The following is a 14,686-nucleotide window of genomic DNA, read 5'->3' as shown; positions in this document are numbered from 1 at the left end:
CTGCATAGCATTACGATTGGTTGGTGTACTGGCGGGGAGTGAGTCAGTTCTCCTTCCCATGAGGCAAAGAGCTGATCATCGAGGCTCATCAGTGGATACAATTCATTAATAACTGAAGCATTGGCCACATCCTGATGTGAGAGTGTATTCATGTGGCCTTGGAGCTTCTTTTTTACTTTTAATTTTTAAGTATTTGCACACCACAAGCTTTAAAAAGCTTTTACATATTTAAATATGCAGCACAAAAGTCACAAGTAGCAGCCACAGATATAGTGTTAAGAATAGGCACGATAAAAGACTGATAAAATGCAGTCTTGCAGGTTCATCCTGGCACTGTGGGAGGGACAACTGGGGCAGCCATACAGTACATGTTCAGGATAAAGTGTCTGGGTGTGGAAAGCGAAGTGATCCAACCATAAAGTGGAATCCTGTGGGTGTGTGTGTTTGTGCACAAAGCCACGTTTAACTGTGCAAGTTGTTTTCTTCAGTGTGGGCCATGTGAGACACTGACAAGCCACCATGACACACCAAGGCTGCTTTGGGTCTTTATGTGACTTAAAGTTGTCAAAAGCCAAACCACTGAAAAGTTTGCTCGAACAGTCAGTCTTAGTTCCTCCGTTTCAGTTCTGCTTTCTGTCGGTCAGTACCTCCTCTTTCCATGTTTCCCACGGTCAGTCATGCAGGTTTTAGGCCGAAGAGCTTCAACAAGGCAGAACAAAGCTTTTAGTTAAGAATTAGTACACAGAAATATGACTTGGTTAATTTACTGATGAATGATTGACATGGTTGTTCCAGTTGTTCCCCTGACTCACCTGGGTCTGCTGTCTGCTTCTTCCTGTTGTGATGGACTATCTGATTCTCATTGGTCATCTTCACATCCTGGTCCTCCACATAATTACTGCAACACAGCGAAAAAATGAAGACACAGCAGATACACGTCAGCAAAAATTGGCTGCACCTATGAAAACTGGAACAAAACAAAACGGACGGCTGACTGGTAACAAAGCTTGAAGCCAGCAGCTCCAGGCCTTGAGCCCAAAGATGGAGCGAGAGAGGTGAGAAAGGAGGGAGAAAGGACCGGGGCATCACAAGTCAAGTGCATGGTAGGGGGGGTGTGGGATGGCTGGGGGACATCTGAGGTCACTGGAGGAATCTTCATTACAGGGATTGACCACAAGGAGGTGCTGACACGGGGCTTCACAGGCTCTCTTACTTACTGTTGGTGGTGTCTGCTGCCACGGGGGCTGAAGTGAAGAAGAGCACATCTGTGTTCAAAACAAGTCACCACTCGGGACAATGAGGTTGAATTTACCCGTCTTTGTCAATCCATCAGTTTCTCTATTTTAGAGTTTAAATTGAGTATCAAATAGTCTTGAATTAAGTAATTTCCAGTCTTTATATGACCATTTGGCGCTGAACGCTACATGCAAACTTCAGGAAAAAGCCTAATTTAGGTATACAATTAACAACAACACTGAAAGGCAACATACAAGACACTTTTTGGGAGATATGCGGATGCTGTAGTTCTTTGGAAAAGGCATTGTACAACCAATTAACCATGAAACCAAGTAGTTGATCATTTATCTAGATCCTAAAAGTACGGGGTACCTGATGACGGTGTTCTTCTCACGGTGTGCAATGTAGGCATCGTCTGTGAACAGGATGGTGTGGTAGGGCACCACTGGATCGCAGGTGGGCAGAATGCCCCGTGCCACATGGCTTACACTGTCCAAGATGCCGTTATACACCAGGAGGTCGTCCACCAGTAACTGTTGACACAGAGGGACATGGGAATTGGTGCTTGAAGGTAACACATGTAAAAATAAAGTGATCGCTCATCTCACAGCAGACAGAGAGGCTTACCCCAAACTCCTTTACTCCCCGTTGTGGTGTCTTTGAGTAGTTCCACAATTTGATCATGGATACCGTCACTGGCTGATCGAAGACGACGTACACACGGTTTACCTATGTGGAAACAATCGATGCACTTACACAAATGTGGAAAACTCTCCTCCATAAGTGTTAACTGAATGCTCTCCCTCTCAGATATCCTCACCAGTCCAGGAAGCACCGGGGCCAACCACATACACCTTCCATCGTGGGTACTGTTGACTCCATCTATTAATTTATCCGGAGTCCTCACATCACCGCTCACATTGTCCAGTACGTTCACACTGTCTGGAAAAGCAGCGATGTCTGATGGACAGAATGTTGAGGGAGTTTATACTCATTTACAGATTTTATGTTTGTGGAGACAGATGAATGAAGGTCAATACATAAGACACATAAACTCATAAGAAAGGATACTGTTGTCACTGAGACTGATCTTCTCGTGGTTTTGGTCATAAAATTCAAGGGCGTTGAGGCCGATGTAGTACGGGTCTCCCCAGGTTGTTAACAGCTGCAGCTGAAAGATGACTGATGGGTGAAGGTCAAGGAATATAACATACAACATGAAACCCCATGTGCAGCACACACTCAGGGCTGTGTGCAAAGTCATTCACTATATAACATATAGCGCACTGTATTTACCCTCCACTATTCTAAGGAGTATCTGAATTTGACTCAAAAACTTCAATCAAAAAAACAAGGATAAAATGTTTTTTTTTCTTTCAAAAAGTAGTGACCATGAAAGTGTGCACTACTTTGTTGATTATTTTATAATGGTCAGAAATCCCACTATACAAACAGAGTAGTGAATGATGGAGTGATTTCGGACACAGCCTTCATCTTTAACAAACATCAGAACAGATCCTCCATTTTCCGTGAATCAATGACGGCTGCCACAATCATATTTAGCATAAAAGAAAAGTAATTATCATTAAAGCGCCAATGGGCTGTAAGCCAGGTGTTACTCTTGCACAAAGTTGCATATAGAGTAATTAGGTATCAAACCCATCTGCGAATGATTTTATTAGGATACATCCACAAGGCATGATGGGCGCTTCATAGTCCATGCTGGCCTGTTCTTGTTTCTTAGAGCGTCCTCTGAGCGACAACATTGAAAATAAGTAAGTGCATTAAAAGAAAATCTTCATGAAATAGCAGTTTGTGCAAATGAAATGTACGGCTCCTACTTGTGGAAGTCCTCCACACTCTTGTTGTCGGTGGGCGTCTGGAGGAAGTCTATGAAGAGGATCTCCTGGGCAAAGTCAAAGTGACAGTTGCCTGGTCCCTTCCTGATTATGAATCCCTCCGTTGGGGAAATGGCAACGTCGTCCATGAACATGTGGATCACCTTCACCTGAACCAAATATGTTTTATTATAGTCTCCTGAATAGAAACTAATAACTAATCCATGCCCTCCAAACACATTCATTGATCTCTGGCTCCACCTGAAGCAACTGACACAATCAAGTAATTTATGCCTGACAGAAAAGGTTCTCACCCCTCTGTAAGAGTCCTCAGGGGACTTGTTGTAGTTCCAGATACGAAGTCCAGCGATTGTCTGGACCTTGTTGAATGTCATGTTCAAGGTGTGTGGCTCTCCGTAGGAGAAAGGGATCAGCCACATGTGCTGGTCATCAGTGGTAATGTTAAGGCCATCTATAAGCCTGGGTAAAGAAAACAGACATTGACGACTGCACCAGTCAAGACACACAAGTGAGTGACATATAATGTATTCATACTCAGAGTAGAGGGAGGAAACTGGTAAAAATGAGAATAATAATTCTCAAAAATACAGGTTATTCTACGGTACAGATTACAGAACATTAAAAAAAAACACACACAGTGTATTGTACATTCTCTGCATAGTGTCAGGCGTACTTATCAAGCGTGCGCAGGTCGCAGTCATACTCAGGCAGGTCATTCAGGTCTCTGGGAGAGGCAGCCATCATGCTGAGGTCTAGAGGTAAACTCTCTCCGTCCTTCCCCACCACCTCCAAACCCGTCAGGCCCATGTAGTGGGAGTCCCCCCAGGTCAACACCAGCTCTAGTCTAAGGCCTGGAGAGGAGGGAGGCAGCATGTATAAGTATCCAAACAACAAACAGAGACCCAATCATGTGATGACAGGATGCTCATTATCTACTCACACTTTCCAGTGTACATCCCAGGAATAAGCTCCATGTTGTCTTCAGACTGATTCACAGAGGGGTTGAGGTGGAGTTTTAACTGAAACAATATGTAAACACATTAAATTTATAACAGTGTGACACTAAATTGTTGATGTTGTGAAGACTAATTTACTCTTGATGCCTGTTATACTGTCTTACCAAACACTAGCAGTTCCTCTTTGTTTAGTTAGCAAAAAAAACATGCACCCACTGCTGATAAGGCCTGTGCTTACTTGTAGGTCTTCCTCTCTGAAGCCAGCCTGTGTGAAGGGTCTTTCCTCTCCCTCTCCATCAGCGGTGCGTGGCCTCTGCAGCTCTTCCTCCGCTGCCAGGCTCTCAGGACCCTCACCTTCACTGAGGAAGGTTTCATCATAACGAGACATAGCCTCCAGGATCTCATCATCAGTCGTAAACAGAATGGTGTCACCAAACTGGTCCAGCTCTGAAGTGGCAGCAGTATGAGAAAAAAAAATGAAGAGTTGATCAAAAGTAACACACAAAGGAACATAAAGAACGTGTGAGGCTGTTGTGTTCAGCTACCTCCAGACAAGGTGCCAGAAGCCTTGGCAATCTCGCCCCTGAAGATGCACCTCCCATCCAACAGCATTTCCACCTCCTTCACCCCTCGGAAGGAGTGAATGCGTGACTTGTTGTAGTTCCACACACGGATCATGGCCACCTGGTACGGAGCACCAAAGTCCAAGAAGATGGTGTGGCTACGACCAGGGGTGAACGGCGCTAGCCAAAGATGCATGTCATCCTGGGTACGATTAACGCCATCAATCAAGTTCGTGACCACGCGTGGATCTTTGCCGTATGCAGGGAGAATGTTGATGTCTGGTGGGTCAGCGCGGATGTGAGCAGGTCGTAGGGGCACTCCACTGGAACTGAACACCTCGAGGCTGTTGAGGCCCACGTAGTGGCGATCGCCCCAGGTGGAGAGGATGTTTAGGACCAGCCTCTGGCCCTGCGGCAGCACAGGGATCTCAAACTCGTCCTCCCGCTCCATGGATTGATCATCATCGAGGCCTTCACACAATGCCCCCTGCGCGGTGAAGGGGGCGTGGGAGCTCCTGGGTGCTGTGGAGAGGTTGACTGGGACTGTGGGTGGACCCTGGCTCTGTCGCTGGAGGAACTCATCTAAGATGTCCCCTTCGAAGCCCATGTTGGAGATGCGTCCGCGTTGGAATTGGTTGAATTTAGTAAGAGAGTCCCAGGACTCCATGAGAGTGTCATCCTGTTGGCTGTGCAGCTGGCCCCGAGCGGTGTACTGCCTCCTGCTTGTGTTCACCAATGACATTGGCTCCTCTGGAGAATACACAAAGATTTATGTTATTTATTATAAACATGCCACGAGAATGAAGATAATCCTTTTAGGACGCTAAACTGCCTTTACGTGTATCAAATAACATGTCATACACTAAACATCTCCTCTCTTTCTCTAGGTACACATTTAATGAAGGAGCCCATAGAAATTAAGATCGTATATTTAACGGTTCCCTGGTTTTAAAATATGTTCACAAGCAAGAGAAAGATATAACTAGATTGTACATTTGAAAGTTTGAGTACTTGCATGGATCTAAAAACAGCTCTTAAATCAATTAGTTATAGACTGGCAGATTGCAGGATTATAGTTGGAGTGTGTTGTGTAATATGACAATCTGCTCTTTTCCACATTGTATTTACCTTCAGAAAGAGATTTAAAGAGATGTCAGTTTTCTTGAAATTTTAATGAGAACATTTTTTCATCAGTTAGAAGGTGCAATGTGTAAGATATGGCCAGAAATGTAGTTCATATTATTAACGGGATGTGAAGCTGTTAGAGTGTAGTACATATCTAACTCACTAATGGCTAACCAACTTAGCACGCGGTTGCATCGTGCACATTGCACCTTTAAAAAATTATAATATGACAAAAGTAAATCAGCAGCAGAGAGAATGACAATCTTCACACAGCACAAACGCCACAACCACAAGCACAGTACTCATAAAATAAATTGTGAAAACAAAAATGCAAAGCCTTAAGCTAAAGCCATTTGGCTAAAGAATACTGACAAACTATCTGATAAGTCTCTCTTCCGATTCCTTGTTTGGGAGTTACTAATAGATAATTAATAATAAATATGTTATCATTTTAAGAGATTATTACATTGAATGCAGACTTGTAATAACCTGTGAGTGCCCTAATTGGTGAAATACAGCAAACAATAAAGCACAAAGTTGAAATGATCACATATAAAAGGTGTTCCTTTGTGTTTCGTTGTCATACATTTCAACGTTCCTACCTGTGTTTGACAGTGCAGTAGCTTTATGATGCTGCTCTTCCGTCTGCCTCGCAGTGACTGCACTGTTTCGAAATGAGCTCCTGCGTCCGCTGATGGGCCTGTCTGGCTTTTGCTCCTCCAGCAGGTCGCAGCTCAAATCCAAAGAGTCAGCCTTCCACTGACCCCCATTTGCTGTCCCCTCGATCACCCTACACACTCGGCCAGGGTTACACGGCAGCTCCGGGAGCATTGAAGATGACGAGGCTGAAGGAGATTTGGGCTCTGCAGAGTGCTGAGGCACCAGCCATCGGGGCCTCTCCCTGCTGGCCTCACATCCCTCTGGAGAGCCTCTGTTCAGGGGCTGCAGCCACTGTGGGGCCACCCGTGAGGATGATGGCTGGGTGGTGACCGTCTGACCCATGGGTGCAGGCTGCTCGACATGCTGCCTGAGAGAGAGAGGCTCCTCTGAAACAGACAGGTCAAAAGAGTTTCTCTGGGTGGAGGAGCGACGAGCAGAGGATGAAACCCCCACTGGTGAAGGAGTGATGGGTGGTAGCAGTGTATGTGGTTTCTCCTGCATGTCTATCATAGCCTGGCCTGCGTCTGACAGCTGCTGATTCCAACTGTGGTGGTGCTGGATGCTGCTGCCCTCCCCACCCTTCCTGTCTTCATGGTGCTGGGGGCTGGTCCCCCGTAGATTGTGTCCTGAAGACACAGGGCTGGAAAACAAGGAGTCTGAAACCTGGAAATCCTGAAGGTCAATTGTGGTGCTGTAGTCAAAGACCTGGTTGCCGCAGCCCTTCTCCAGCTCACCTTCAAACACCAATGTGCTGTTAAGGTACAGCTTTATATGCCGTGCACCAATGTCCAGATCCTAAAAAAGAAACAGAACTTAAATTTACCTGAATATACAGGTTAAAAAAGCATTTGATGAACATGCAATTCATACATTTACCTATTTCTTACATGCAGAGTTAGGGTTCTCCAAGTTAACAATAATTAGCACTCTCACAGATAGGAAGTTGTGGCTAAATCCCAACTCAAATCTGTGCAATCCCCAGAACAGTAAACTACTATACATTTAGGTTCACGAATAACCTATTCCCCACCAACAGCTGCTTACCTTCCAGGTTCAAGACAGCATGTAACTTTAGATAGCTGTGGTAACATAGAAAGATATACGACGGGGTATTTGTAGCTCTGTATGAACAGCAGTGAGGTTGAGAGGAAGAAGCGCACGTTTCCCCCAACACTAATCCTCTGGGGCTAATCTCTCACTGTTCCACATTTGGACAGTGTGACTGGCAGCACAGCCAGCCAATGTTAAAAGAGAACCACCCCCAAAGACGGAACCACGCCAATACATTTGCCGGCTTTCTAGTGACAACACACCAGCATGTTGGATTTATGGGCTCTAGATCTACAGACAGCAAAATGAATAATCTCTGCACTTGAGCGATGGATAAATCAAAAGCTGAGGAACAGATTGCTTTTCTGTTGAACAAATTTCCACTTCTTATAATCTGTAATCCAACATAAACAAAAAACCAAAAAGCACATACATTGAGGCTTCTATTGTAGTTCCAGATATTTATGCGAGATATTCCAAAGTCTGGGGAGCGCTCGGTGTTCCTGATGATGAAGTAGAGCTGGATGGGGGGGCGGAGTGGACACGTCCACATGTGACGCTCTTTGGTGGTCTGTCAACCCAAGAGAATAGACAAAAATCAGCAAATGCTGTTCATGTAATGACTTGCACAATGCTTGGAGCAACCAAAAACTTGTACGCAATATGCCTTTTACACAACAGACGGATGTAAAATGATCGCAGCGTCCTATTTAGTTATTCATGCTTCAAGCCCTGTTATCGTGCATGCTTGTTTATGGTCAGGGCCTACTGGGACAATGAAATGGAACGGAGACATAATTAATGTGCAATCCTGCTATTGTCTGTCTACTAAATGTCTGTGGGTGCAGGAAAAGGATTGACTGTACCTTTAATTTCATCCAAAGATAATTTGCAAATGTGATGACTATAGCAAAATGAGCAGCGGCTCACCTTCACCTTTCCATTGACAAGTGCCCCCAGATTCCCAGGGTAGTCAGCGTTTCGGATGTCTAGATCATGAGGAGACACATACAGCTTCTTGTTTCTGAGGCAGAAGAACTGCAACTCCGTCAGCCCAACCTGCAAAGCGTTTCCCCAGTTTGAAAGGATCTCCATGGTAACATATAATGCAGGGGTGAAATCATCCGAGGACATCCTTATCTGCAACGATTTAAAAAAAACAAACATGTGCCTTGGTTCACTTATGTGTCTATCACACCCAGTGTGGTGTTAGGATTATAAATTCTGCGAGACAGTGTTTCTGACTCACCGGCTGCTTGCTATAGTCGGTTGTGACACTCTGAGGTACGGTGTAGTTGGGTCCTGCTTCAAGTTTCTCCAAGGCTTTCAGCAGTTTCTCTTGTTGCCTGAACAAAAGGATGACATCCTCATCTCCACAGCTTTGTATCTGTTGCCTGACCTTCAAATGAATGATGAGACCTGACAACGCTGAGAAATATTTCTTCACACAACACCCTTTTCTGTAGGGTCGTCCGACGACTATTCGGTTGTTTTGGTCTGAGTTGACAAAGATTTGTTTCGTCGATTGGTCTTTTTTAAATGCTGGATGACTTTTGTCCAAGAAAGTTCATCTCAATTTAAATTGAACAACTTTCTCCTTCATCCACACACGCATGCACAGTGTAGCATGGCAGCACATTGTTATCGCCAGATAGATATTATACATCTTTGTTCGGCTCATTTTCTGGAACCATCGTAGCATAGTAATTAGCTAGCTAACTAGCAGACCATGCTTTCATGCTACACTGATGACTTTACAGCCTTACTGACGTGCGTTGTCACCATAACAACCGTGTATCTAGGTGCAATATGCTGTCAGCGTACCCGGGGCCCATAAGCGTAATTCTCTGCATGGCCACAGTGACACTGCTCTCATCCTTGTTGTGGCTGTTGCGGTGCACTAAGCCATTCATTATCTGGTTTCCCCTGCCCTGGAAAAGAGGAAGCAACAAAGAAGAGTCAGAGATACAAAAGCTTAAGGGGCGGCGTTAAGATGTAAAGCATAAACCACAGCACTATCACTCTATTTAGATCATGCATACAGTGCAAGTGCAGAATTTTGGGTGGGCAGCAATATCAGGCCGTAAAAGTATGTATAGTGCCTCTAAATGAGCATAAAAAACATGTGTTAACAGAGAACAAAATGGGTTGTAATAATTAGTGGCCTAAATAGAGTGGTGGTGGGACATGGACAGTGTGGGGCAGGCAGACCGTGTTGCGGTTGAAGTGCTCAGGACTCTGCAAATGGTTGTTTTCTCTCTGGATGGCCTGGCGCACCCTGCATGCCATCTCCTCTGGGTCTGGCTCCTCAACAGAAGTCTTTCTGGCTGCCGATAGTGGCCTCTCCACCCGACTTCTTGGCCCTTAAACAAGAAGCACACATCTTTTAAACCACAATCATGAGCCATGCTATCTAACAGATGCGCCTGATGGAGTTTTTTTCCAAATTAGAAAATCTTGGAAAAGACTTACTCTGACCATCCCAGCTTTCTTTGGAAGGTGGCCTATCTAATGTTTTGCTCTTCACCAACATAGGCTTGGTGGGTATAAAGGTGTCAGTGTGTTCTTTCCTTTTAGCAGACAGAGAGCGCTCAATCTTACGACCTGGAATAATGCAGAAAATCAAAACAGAGGATATTTTCATATTAGTAATACATATTGTGATATTGTTAGTTTGCAGGCATGTAAGGGCCATGAGCTGGTGTATAACACTTGCTCACACTTGCTCACACTAGAACTGGGCACAAACATTCTTGTCTATTCTCCATGTGTACAAGCCAGTGCTGATGAAGCAGATATGGAGATGGAACCACTCTGGGAAATTAAGACTCACTCCAAAAATCCATACAAATGTACATATGAAAGTGGATGCTAAAGCCTACCTTTAGTTGAGAGTCCAAAGTCTAGCACAATGAGGTTTGCTGAGTCAAAATGGCTATGGGAGCCGCTGGGCCCAGGGTTGGAAGAGGACTTGGAGGACGACAGAGGCAGCCCCAGTTCATCCAGACTCTCAGTGCTCTCCTCCCTCTCAATCTGCTCTTCCACCCACTCATCGTCAGACTCCTCCCCCGCCGAGCCGCGGTTGCTTCGCCGCATGCTAACCTCCAGGCTCCGACGCAGAACCTAGTTTGCAAAGGTCAGCGTTTACGCATGCGTCCATGGACACAGTGATCAGTTTGACAACCAACAGACATGAATGTACACACATGCATGCTGACAGCTTAAGCATTCCCTTGATTTGTGCGACTACCACCGAAGAAACCTCATAAATTCCCACCCAGGGGCAAGGAAACACATTTAGATGATTCACTACATCTCATGGTCTCATGACAAGATGAAAAAAAAAACTATGGATATATTTCTTCTTCTGCTCACCTTCACTTCCTCGAGATTAAGAAGTACCTTCTCATTGTGCTCCTGATTTGCTTGGCCTCCTTGGCTCTCATGCCTGGAGCTGAAGGAGTGCGACACCTTGCAGGTGTCCCTTGGGGAGCAGGGACTACGAGGCGGGCGTGGACTGGAGCTCTGTATGAAACAAGGTGATTAAAGAAAGGGGAAATGTCAGAGACAGCGAGCTGCTAAGTGGAACAGACAGCTGCATCTGACACACAGCCCCTCCCCTAAAAAAAACACCCACACAGGCTTAGTAGGCATTGTTATGTCTTGACTTTACCTCCATGTCTACGCTTTCATATGGCTCAAAATCCTCAGAGTAGCGCTTTTCTGGACAGATCTGCAAACATGGTCCTTCCTCGGTTCGAATTCTGACAGAATCCTGCATAAAGAGGAAATATTAAATGTGTACTTTCATAGGAAAATATTTTTGATGCACGACAATCAAGGATAAAATATGTTAAGTAATAAGAAACCCCTACCTGCACCCATTCTTTCCTCTGGACTTTTTCTGGGGCAGTGTGGCTCCTCTTCCTGTGGATCTGCTCTAGATTACGGCTGTCTTCAGTTAACTGGTGGGCGCTTCGACAGACATCTGACGATGAGTAGCAGCACAGAAAGGAACATGAGCAGCTTGCTGCAGACTATTGCCTCGGTGGAGAAGGAACACGCAGTCACATACGCAGATGGTACACACGGCACACAAGGGAAGAACGGGCTGCCAGCTACAACTGCCACTATCATTTATTCACTGGGACTGGGCACGGGATCATACCATAAGAAACTAATAGCTGAGGAGTGGTGGCTATTAACTCATGCTCCATATGGTTTGAAGATGACAGAAGCAACCAAAATATGAGAAATATGAGTATGAGATGGCGCTTTTTCTGCTGCAGTGTAAAAAGGATTGCATGCTCGAGAACAATATTTCTCTCTGCACAATAAAGAACGGAAAAAAGAATAGTCCTATATAAGCTTGTTACTTTTGAGTGTCTTTAGGTTTATTGTAGTCCAGCAGCAACCTACCTGCTGTACGAGTAGGTCTCAAAGCAGGTGAGGAGGTGACACACTTCTGGTTGGAGCTCTTGGGCTGCTTCCTATTGGCTTCAGCATTGGCTCCGTTAAGATAAATGGAAAAACCTTGCTCAAGCTGTTCCAACTCAATCTCCCTGGAGTCTTTGACTTTAAGGCGCTTTAGGATCCTGAGGAGTAGTGGGAACAGGTGACTATTATGACCAACAGTGTATCACATGTTTGAGATGGTTAAGATCTTGCAAGATTGAGGACTCACAGGAGGCCGCCAAACATTTTTAAGCTATTCTGGCCTCCACTCTCCCACATTTCATACAGTAATTTAGTGTATCTCAAAGCAAGGAGCCAATCAGTGCAAAGTCATGGAGGAGTTCCATATCTCCTCTGTGAAAACTAATCTGTCTCTCCCCAGCAGCCTGTGCTCACACTTCACCTGTTTTTGTGCTGGAGGGCAATTAAATATTCATCCAGGGTGTCGTCCACAGCAGAGGCTAGCTTCTCTCCTTGGCACTTCTTACTCTCCTTAAAGAACGCCAGCATGAGGACACACACACACACACACACACACACACACACACACACACACAGACAGACAGACACACACACACTCAATGCAGAGTCAGAAAAGCCTGCATCAGCTATTTGAGGAATAACAGATCGCATACACAATACTTTGGTGCACTAGTACTCACAATCACAGACTACATTCAAGAACCACTTTATTCTGTACATCACTGTAAGCAAACAACCTGCTCCTCCAGGCTTCTTAAGCAAACATAAATGCTAATGCAATGTGTCAAGATGGTAACATTATATAACAGATAAGACAAAACGTATTTATGTAACTTGCAATGTAGTTAGGTCTGTGGGGTCAAATTTGAAGGATCAAAAGAGCTTCATTCAGTGTCAGTCAATCGCTATTTTAACATTGTTGCAAACTTAAATATTTGTTGTAGTCCATATGCATTCACCCTTGTATTTTTCTGCTGAATAGCCATTTGATTTGACTCTAGCTCTGGCTTTATTTAGTATATAAGGTAAGATACGTATAAGATAAGTATATAAGACTAGATAAGTATAAGATGAGATAAGTATATAAAATAAGATATGTGTGGACACTGCAATACATGGATGTTCTGGATCATGACAATATTCAGATCAGGCTTTCAATTTTGAGTTTAGGTTGGCGAATAGTGAACACAGCAAAAAGCACTGACTAAGCATTAACCAAGTTCCCTGTGGAGATGCTCTCAACACTCTTATGAATCCATGCCATGTCAAATTCATGCTCTACTTGCTACCCTGTACTCATTAGATGTGAGCACTACGGCGCGTACACAGTGGCTGGAACAAGAGCTACTATACTGTCTCTTGCAATCACGTGTCTTTGCATGATACATAAAGGATCGTCCTTCCAAAGAAAGAAAGTAGCATTGACAATATGTTAAAACAACAGATGTCTGCCTGCTTCAGGCTTATAAATGTTGGCCTTTACCCAAAGCCAGTGGTACATTTGACAGATGTGTGTGTCTTGGGGAGGAGCATCAGTTGTCTGCATAACACAGTCACCTAGCTACAGCTCATGCCACCTGTTTTTTTTTATTTTTTTACAAATGATCATGCAAGACGAGCAAAGAAACCAGAAAGCCCTTACTTAGTTTCTACAAGTCAACTAGGCTACAGCATCTGTCAATATCAGAAGAGAAGCAAAGAAAATTGAAGGAAGAATAGAAAGTACTTGTTAGTGACAGAAAATAGAGAAACAGAGACCACTGCTGTTTAATAGGTCATGCATTGCAGCTTTTATTGCCTTAAAAACCAGAGAGCTTCTTCATAGTGTCTCATGTCGAGTAATATGACAGATGATGCGAATGTGACACTGACAGTGCAGATGAGAAGCTTACCTCGTTGTCCATTGTGTGGCTACAGACAGTGCTGCTCACATAATCCTATCCCATATTGTGCAGCGGGTCGGTGATCCTCCAAAGAGATCATTGGAATCTGTGTTGAGTTTGATTGCCACTGCAGAGGGAACACAGATGAGAGACCCAAGGTTACCTGTGACATGAAACATAAATGTCCTTGAATGCAGTTCGTTGAAAATGTCGCCCCACCCCGCCGGACAACTCGGCAGAACAAAACACACAATGCCCGCTATTTCCGAGCTATTTACCCATCTTATTATAACCAAGTTTTAGCTTGAGTTACGTTAACCTGACGTTTCGTGCAGGGCATTTACAGATGTGTGGTACCGTTTGCTCATCGTATTAATTTGTATGACATGAAAAGCGAACACGCTTGACATTTCTTAATGTTAACATTACAAACCTGGCTAACGGGTTAACGGTTTATTGCACTAATTATGTCCTGCTCGTGGCAGAAGCAACGTTAGCAAGCAGTTAGCATCGACGCTAATAACAAACAGACTCACTAGTTAGCCTTAGCAAGTATTAAACACATTAAATGACACAACAAACGGGCGTGTGTGCTCTCCTGTTCTCGGACACATGCTATTCTAATTCGTATAAATATTATGAATCTACTTACTGTCTTTAAACTACACTTTGTTCGACATTAGCTTTGAAATTAACGAGTTTTCCTGTGTTTTCTCATGTGCCCAGTCAGTAGTGTTGGTTAGTAACCAGGATAGCTGTCCACCAATGGGGAGAGGCGCGGCGGTGTTAGACACGCCCCCACGCTGCTGCTGCTGCTCTCCAGCATCCAGACAAGCCTCCACAAAGTCCGCTGCTGCATAACCACCTCCAGGGCATTGAACACCGTGGTATGCAAGCATGCCATTCAGCATCAGCAT

At 44.5% G+C, this 14,686-nt stretch overlaps 1 protein-coding gene across 3 annotated transcripts; it reads right to left on the bottom strand.

Annotated features, from left to right (window-relative positions):
• Positions 1–532: 532 nt before the first annotated feature.
• On the bottom strand, positions 533–14,540 carry LOC137789482 (katanin-interacting protein). 3 transcript variants are annotated; one of them, XM_068583123.1, is made up of 29 exons: positions 14,422–14,540; positions 13,779–13,896; positions 12,308–12,396; positions 11,869–12,044; positions 11,325–11,437; positions 11,123–11,224; positions 10,825–10,974; positions 10,332–10,572; positions 9,922–10,053; positions 9,661–9,812; positions 9,274–9,380; positions 8,699–8,795; positions 8,380–8,589; positions 7,883–8,020; positions 6,342–7,194; positions 4,597–5,364; positions 4,290–4,498; positions 4,036–4,114; positions 3,769–3,946; positions 3,389–3,554; positions 3,078–3,244; positions 2,924–2,988; positions 2,308–2,418; positions 2,057–2,196; positions 1,864–1,965; positions 1,609–1,769; positions 1,218–1,244; positions 813–898; positions 533–699 (listed from the first exon to the last, which is right to left on the bottom strand). In XM_068583123.1, exons 2-29 carry the CDS (start codon positions 13,788–13,790, stop codon positions 641–643), a joined length of 4,890 nt encoding a protein of 1,629 aa, XP_068439224.1. In that variant the 5' UTR covers positions 13,791–13,896; positions 14,422–14,540; the 3' UTR covers positions 533–640. The 3 variants fall into 3 exon arrangements, with proteins under 3 accessions (XP_068439224.1, XP_068439225.1, XP_068439227.1); XM_068583124.1 differs by having other exon boundaries at positions 12,308–12,393; XM_068583126.1 differs by lacking the exon at positions 1,218–1,244.
• Between the last annotated feature and the right edge of the window lie 146 nt (positions 14,541–14,686).

Source organism: Clinocottus analis, unplaced genomic scaffold (genome assembly GCF_023055335.1).
Source record: "Clinocottus analis isolate CAN_PGR_092001 unplaced genomic scaffold, fCliAna1.0.p SCAF_19, whole genome shotgun sequence".
In the NCBI taxonomy this organism is placed as follows: domain Eukaryota; kingdom Metazoa; phylum Chordata; class Actinopteri; order Perciformes; family Cottidae; genus Clinocottus; species Clinocottus analis.
This window is presented reverse-complemented; position numbering and strand designations above follow the sequence as displayed.